Raw genomic sequence first — 7,479 nt, 5'->3', positions numbered from 1 at the left:
CAGTCAGAGACAATCGATGTACAATCAGAATCACCACCAAGACATCCTGATGGCATTTCGCGGCGGCCGACTGCCACCAGGAAACCATCAGAAAGCCGACAAGTGGATTCTGACTGGAGTTTGACTGTCGGTCAGAGTAACTTTTTGGCCAATCATACATGCTTGACGTACAGTCAGGCACAGTCAGCGGTCCACTAGAAAACATTGACTGCCAAACAGGGTTACATTGATGGATTTTTCCTTCGGGGTCACGGTTGCCGCACCAATAGCAAGCTTGAGAATTCTTTGCTATCATGCTGTGCTTTCTACAAGTGTGGCGTGCCTCTTGGATATCTTGAGGTGATCGACCTGAACCTGATCAGGTTGCGTGGCATCCTCTTGTCTGTGGGCCTCCTGTTGTTTTCCGACTATTTCAGTTTGCTTCGCAAGAAGAACTGCTCTCTCTAGCGACAATTCACTCTCTAGTTGAAGCATCATGGATAGTCGTTTATCGCGAACACCAACGACAATACGATCGCGAATAAGCTCATTGTTTATTTAGCCTTGCTCACACTTATTGTTCAGTGTCTGAAGTGCTCTGATAAAGTCCGTGGCTGCTTCACCACCTTTTTGGATACGAGAATTGAAGATAGCTCGCTCGTTCACAATGTTCTTTTTGCCAATGAAATGTATCTTGAAAGTTTGGATGATGGATAAGTAGTCCTCAGCTTCAGAGGTTGGAATGTTGAGCGTCGCATAAATTTCCTCCGCTTTATGTCCGATCAGGTAAATGAAAGTGTTTACCTGGTCGTCCTCAGGCTTGACGTGCAATCCAGATGCCGATCAAAAACGCTCCCAGCGGCGCTTCCATATCAGCCATTGCTGCGGATGAAAATTGAAAGGTTCAGGAGCGCTGACCTGATATGGCTTCGAGGGGGTAACTTGCACCGATGAAGTGGCTTGTCCAGTTTGCGTCATGAGCAGGCCTGGTTCTGAACGATGTAGTCAGGACGATTTGGTCGTTCTTTGCGAACTCGGCCGCTCACTTCTGGCGTCGAAGATAGCTGACGAGTCCCGAAACTTCTGACACCATATTTTGTAGTAGGTGGGTTTACTCAGCTATGCACATTAAATGCGATGAAGTGATGCGTCTTGAGTCAGCCCGAAGTCCAGCACGAGATGCAGAGCTCCCGCTCTCTATGCGCTTCGTCGTCTTCAAACTGCGGCTATCCAACAGTCACCTTTGCACAACCATTTATTCATTATCTCAAATTAGGTGAGGTGTTTATTGCATTGGGTTTATTGTTCACTCTACGCATGGCTGAATTGGTTGTGCGTGTGGAATCCACACGGGCGGTTTGGTGCTATCCTATTTGTATCTTTTGAAAATAAATGCTGACGATACTCACCAATCAATCAAAATATATTGTTCGATTAAGCCAAAATAATCTCATAAAGCTCATTGAGCAATTGAGAAAAGTATGTGTTCATGACTAGAAGCTTGCAAGTGCCAAAACTTGTTAAAGTTGGAAGTTTGTTTCCCATAATATTTTAAGTCGGGCTATCTTCATCGTCAAGAGAAACCGCAAGTGTTCCCAACCTTACCAAGAAGCAGGGGAACATTTCATTCGATATTGCTTTCTTTCTTTCCTCTCCTTATTTATTTGGATATTTTTTTCCAAAATAGTTGCAATGAAAGATAGAAGTTTCTGCAGAACTCTTGATTACAGCCTTGTTTCGGCGCGTCTCTTTTGTCTCCTTGGCCGAGGGGTGGCATCATCAATCTCCGCGTCTGTTAGATTTGAAAATTGAGTGAAGTCGGTGTATTCGGTTGATAGACAGAGACCATCTGTTTTACCGTCTTCATGATAGCAACTGCACTTTCCCGTGCATGTTGTCCAACTTCCATCATCTTGCTTTGTGCACTGAAAATAAATAGTATCAACAAAATCAAATAGTATATTAATAAACTCTTGTACAAAGCGTTCCTAATGAATTGAATTGTTTTTGTATACCAGCACTTGACATTTTATATTTAAAATACTCCTTAGTTCCACCTCAAAAACGTGCAAGATAGGTAAAATATTTGTTCTCTCTGACTAATGTCTCGCTAGACAAATCTCAACATTTCATTAATAATAGCAGTAAAAAAATTTTTGCAATTTAATTTCACAAAAAGTAGCTAGATGCTGCCGTTATATGACAAAAGCATAAAGTTGAACTCGCCGGATCTATTACTATAATCTTCTGAAACGTGAGATAACTCGACGTGTTAAAAACCTGCGAAACTGGAGAGGCCTTATTTTGTCGAAGGAATGACCATTCACATTTTGTTAGACATTTAGTAATACCAATATTATCTACCTATAAATTAACACAAATTTGTGCATATAACTAGTAATGCTATAGAAATAGATCGTCCTGACGTATTGCCAAAATTAGTCATGCCAAAATATAAATAATTTCAGAAATATTGTAACTAATCAGCGACAGAGTATAAGATAAAAATCAAAGAAATACAGTAAGCTCCACAATACCGACAATGGCCAGTGCGCCAGTGCGCCTTTTCTGATATCGATATATAAATATTACTGTGGATTTGGAAATGTAAAGGCATCTATCAAAATCAATATATTCCTATGCACCTGCCTCTGTTATTTCTCTCGAGGTTTTGTTATAGCAATATTTTTCAGGCTAAACCAATAAAAATATATTACATTGCATGCGTCCTAAGATAAATAAATAACTGGCCACGCATAACATTAAACAGAGACAACTGAGAACAATTTCGGTAAAGCACGGCTTGAGTAATTCTGAAGACAATCCGGCCTGCACTTCTTCCAACCCTCGCACGACTAACAGTTCGACTCCATCTGTATTTCCGTTATGGACACCATGCATATGCCTTCTGAACTGGTCGAACACGGCGGAAGCTTCTTTGTCTCGGACTGTGCGAAATATGTATTTGGTTCTGTCTTCGGTCTTTACGCACGATTTAGCCACCTTGAAAAAAGACGCCAGGGCATATCATACAGTAGCTGACATGAACCAGAATATTTTACGTATATAGTCTTGAATACAATTGCCTTGTTGCCCTGATACATTCCTTAATATATATAATGTCTGCGGTTTGAAGACTTGGAAACATGAGAAGCGCACAAAGTCAACGAATTGAAAGCCAAAAATGTAAGTACGCCTATATTTTAAATTTGCATGGAAAAATGAAAACAGTTCACAAATCTCTGTAACGCGAAATAATAGCTCAGGTCTAAAAAAGGAGCTGGGGAGGATACGGAGGGGAGGGTATGGCCCTCCTCCGTACCTTCCCCACCTTCTTTCCTCCTCCCCTCCTCCTCCTCGCCTCCTCCTTCCCCTCATCCCTCGTCCTCCCATCCTCCTCCTTTGTTCCTCCTACTCCTCGTTCCCTCCTTTTCTCCTCCTCCTGTCCTCCTCCCTTCCTTCCCTCCTCCTTCCACCCTCATCCCTCTTCCTCCTCTCCTCCTTTCTCCTTACTCCTATCTCCCCGTTCTCAATCGTATCCTCCTCCTCCTCCGCCCCCTCCCCTCCTCCTCCGCACCCTTTCGTCCTCATCCATACCCTACCCTTGTCCAACACTTCCCCACTAAATTTAACTGAAAGTTTTACGCCACGTGACCTCAACACCAGTTCAGTTTGCCTGCTAAATTTAGCGGGAAAAATGATATGACGTGACATCGTGTCACATCAACTGTGATCAAATTCAGTTTCTCCGCTAGATATATCGGGAAAAGTGATGTCATGTAACCTCAACATTAATTCCATTCCTTGCTAAATTCAGCGGGGAAGCTGAATAGGTATTGAGGTCATGGAACGTCAGTTTTACCGCTAAATCTGTGTTCCATTAAGGGACATCATAGACCTACACATCAATTAGGTCTCTTCGCTCAATTTAGCCGGAAATTGAGTTGGTTAGTAGGTCTGGGGACGTCCCATAATTAAACGCACGCGGTTCCGCCGACGCCGACGCCGTTATACACGGAAACAAGCGCTCAGGAGCTGAGCACTAATATAGATTTAAAAAAGAACACCTACGAAGCTTAAAACTTGTGTTCGATATATTCACGTATATGTTAGTTTGACGCAGAAAATTGAATAGTAATGAGGATGAACAAATATTAACATAAAATAATTTAGTTATTTCAGCGAATGTTTGCCTTATTTATATGCAAATAGTAGAGCCTATATAGTCGCACGCGGTAATTATTATAACAAGTATTTTGAAGAGAAACATATTTCTCAACACAAGCGAAACCTGTATTTCATACTCAAGTAAATATTTCGTTATTCATTTTTCCCTGTTTTCTTGAAAAGAAAACAGTAATTGTTTCTATATTTTTTTTTATTTTGTAATATATTCTTGGGTTACTTTTAAAGCATGCATTAAATCGTTTCCTATTAACGGATCGCCAACTAAATCAAGGTGAACACTTGGTCTCCTCCTTATTCGCATATTCGTTTCATCTCTTACGCAATTTAATATGGAGTTTAAGTTATCTTGATTCATGCTTGAAAAGAGTGTCAGTCGTAACAATAAAGGGTTAGGTGTTGCAGGCTTTTTTTTGTGAAATATAACGATTCCGATGTACTAAGCTACGTATGATATAGACATGCTGCACTTTGGATGAGTTTTGACCAGTAAACTAGGATTCTAAACGGGAACTTTTTAAGGATGCATTTGTGTAGTAATAAAGCTCAATGTTTAAAATTTTAGTTTTCAAGAAACATATCTTTTAGACTTACGTGGACGTTTTGCGCAGGAAATCGTAGTGAATATTCTAAAAAAAGTTTACGCAGGTCACTTATACAATATATTCTTTGTAGATGCACGAATATATGCACTAGGTAAAATTAATTGCTCCAGCATCGTTGCACAATGAGGATGTCACGAACACGTAATGCAACTCGTCTTTTTCAGGTGCTTTTTTTACTAATTGTTGCTTAATATATGGTACTGCATTCTCCATTCGTACCTCGAGAACATGGTCAAATACATTTATCTAGCAAGTGTACAATTGACTTACATTCATGCCGCAATATTCGACACTAAAGAGTTCGTCTTCCTCACTCAATGCATCTGTTCCTGCCATAAATATTTGGATGCTGAAAAAAACAATAAAAGTAGTTATTTTAGAAACAACTGGTAAACAACTCGTGGACCCACCGCTTTAGCGAACTATATTATATGTTGGCAGAAATTTTAGAAGCGATTTTGAATCTAGTGATCTAATATTCGACAATTATGAGTACTCTAAACGACCTTTTTTTCGCGGTGTAACTATTTAGCGATTTATGTCAAAGATTCGCGGGTTCTAATTTTCGCGATGCGGTGTGACCTCTCTATAGATTTCAATGTGTTTACAATTTATCGGAATCGTTCGCCAGACCTATTTTTCGAGAATTGTAGGCGATTCGCCGAATTCGCGAAAATTAAGTCGTTTACAGTTTTTGCAAGATTATTCTACATATATAGACAATAGTGAAATATTATAAAACACAATCAGTTGCTTTAATGTCGTAAAAAATGTTCATTACCCTAAATCAGCATACAGTTAAATTTTAAACTCAAAGAACGGCTCAGTTTCTGGCCCATTCATGGTTTATGGTAGTCTCTAGCTTCAAGGTATCACGTCATGCTTTCGTGCCCATAGATCTTCACATTATCATGCTTGCACCATACCCGTCCAGAAATAGTTTCATTGTTTATGTACACCGCGTGATTATAAAGGAGGCATGCATTTATAACAAGCCTACTTTTTGTTTAGTTTTTTTAATAGCACTTGTTAATGTGGTACACCGAGAACTCAGGGCATGCCTAATTGAACAAGCTTTAGTGCACGTATAATTATAATTCAAGTTAAACGTAGATCATTCCATGTCATAAACATAACCAGAATGCATAACCACAAGCGCAGATTCAACTTTAAAGAAATGGTTGGCGGAATTCGTCCTGCAAAATATGATACTTATTTACATTGTTGTCCTTTACATTTAATGGCTTATGTTTTTAAGACAATGACATAAAAGTTCGTCCCCCGAACTGCTTAAAAAATCTTGTGTCATTTAAAATAATAACTTTCCCAAACACCGTTTAGAAAACATTTTCCGTGAGTTGCATATCTCACTATCAGCAGAGAACATCGAATTTAGATTGTTGTATTTTATTAATATTCATTACAGGAGGGTGCAACTATACGTAGGATAAGACTTTTAAATTGGGGCTACAATTTAACAGGCGTAAATGCTCCCTCATCAAACAGCATAAAAGGCATGGTGCTAAAATTGCAGGAACAAAAAACGATAGAGAATATTGTAGAAACACGGGTTATGATCTGCTGAACACACAATGAAGGAATTTTCGCAATAAAATAAATACATTCGTTTGCACCTATTTTAATATAAATCGATGCCTACCAGCTAACTCCATTTTGATCCATATTTTTTCCGCATTACCCTATGCTATTTAGTGGAAGAAAGGATATTCTGGTCACAGACAATGTTTAAGTTTATAATTTCTAAAACAAAATATCTGTGTATCTTAAAGAGCCAAACTTAATCCGGTTGCCAGACATTCATCAGCATAGGTTGTTCTGATGCCTTTTTCTAATCTAGAGAATACGCGAAGCGGAAGTCACGGCAACTTATAATAATACACCAGTTAGTAAATAATCTATTAAACTGCGAATCCAAAATAACAAACGATATTTGTGATTTTCGATGAGCTAAGTGTCTGAGTTCAGCCTATTTGCAACTTTAAACCAGAAGCAACTGTTAATTGCGCAATAGAAGTATTCTTACTTACCCGAGGGCAATAAACACTGCGACTTGAAGAAAGACAAATGTTTTGACTTCCATTTCCAGACATTCGAGAGATCTCTAAAGGGTCGGGCTAAAAACGCTGCTTTTATACTTGCAAACTTGACATTTTTTAGTTGTTTCCTTTTGAAACAAACTCAGTTTGACGTCATAAGTATAACGAAAGCTTGCTCAGAAAAGCAGATGTTTAAAAAACAGCTTGCCACTTGACACATCCTAAAATGCACCTGTTTTTCTCCGTGAGCAATCATAGGTGCGGCGCAATAGAGAAAAGATTTTTAAAGCCTTATAAAAATAACAAGAAAACAAAACAGAATATTCGGCTTCGTTCCATCTGTGTTTGCGTGGCTTAGATAAAATAGGTGTATAAAATAGCTGTGTAATTATCATCGAATTCCCAACACAGTTATATCCGTAGATTAGCAAGATAAGTTATTGTAACTATCGTTAACTACTTACATACTCCTTTTAGTCTTCGAGGAAAGTAAAACAAAATTTCGGTTTGAGTAATCAATTAGCATTAAAATAATACAAAAATATTTCATCGACATCCAGCTGTCCTGTCTTGTTCAAAACCAAGACTTCTTATCAGAGTTCCACTGACGTGTAGACGCCGATGTTAACGGAATGCTCTCAGGTTTCACATTG

At 38.9% G+C, this 7,479-nt stretch overlaps 1 protein-coding gene across 1 annotated transcript; it reads right to left on the bottom strand.

Annotated features, from left to right (window-relative positions):
• Window positions 1-1,678: 1,678 nt before the first annotated feature.
• Window positions 1,679-6,870, bottom strand: LOC115309482 (evasin P1132-like). The gene is made up of 3 exons (XM_040221921.1): window positions 6,818-6,870; window positions 5,040-5,118; window positions 1,679-1,904 (listed from the first exon to the last, which is right to left on the bottom strand). The coding sequence occupies exons 1-3, from the start codon at window positions 6,868-6,870 to the stop codon at window positions 1,704-1,706; spliced, it is 333 nt and encodes a 110-aa protein (XP_040077855.1). The 3' UTR covers window positions 1,679-1,703.
• Window positions 6,871-7,479: the final 609 nt, after the last annotated feature.

Source organism: Ixodes scapularis, unplaced genomic scaffold, assembly GCF_016920785.2.
Source record: "Ixodes scapularis isolate PalLabHiFi unplaced genomic scaffold, ASM1692078v2 PGA_scaffold3__209_contigs__length_174095766, whole genome shotgun sequence".
NCBI classification, from domain to species: domain Eukaryota; kingdom Metazoa; phylum Arthropoda; class Arachnida; order Ixodida; family Ixodidae; genus Ixodes; species Ixodes scapularis.
This window is presented reverse-complemented; position numbering and strand designations above follow the sequence as displayed.

Excerpts from the sequence above, each read along its gene's own strand:
- LOC115309482 (XM_040221921.1), bottom strand. The coding sequence starts at position 6,870 with ATGGAAGTCAAAACATTTGTCTTTCTTCAAGTCGCAGTGTTTATTGCC. Across the intron at positions 5,119-6,817 it reads GCAGTGTTTATTGCCCTCGG|CATCCAAATATTTATGGCAG; the intron begins GTAAGTAAGAAT and ends TGTTTTTTTCAG. Across the intron at positions 1,905-5,039 it reads TCGAATATTGCGGCATGAAT|TGCACAAAGCAAGATGATGG; the intron begins GTAAGTCAATTG and ends ATTTATTTTCAG.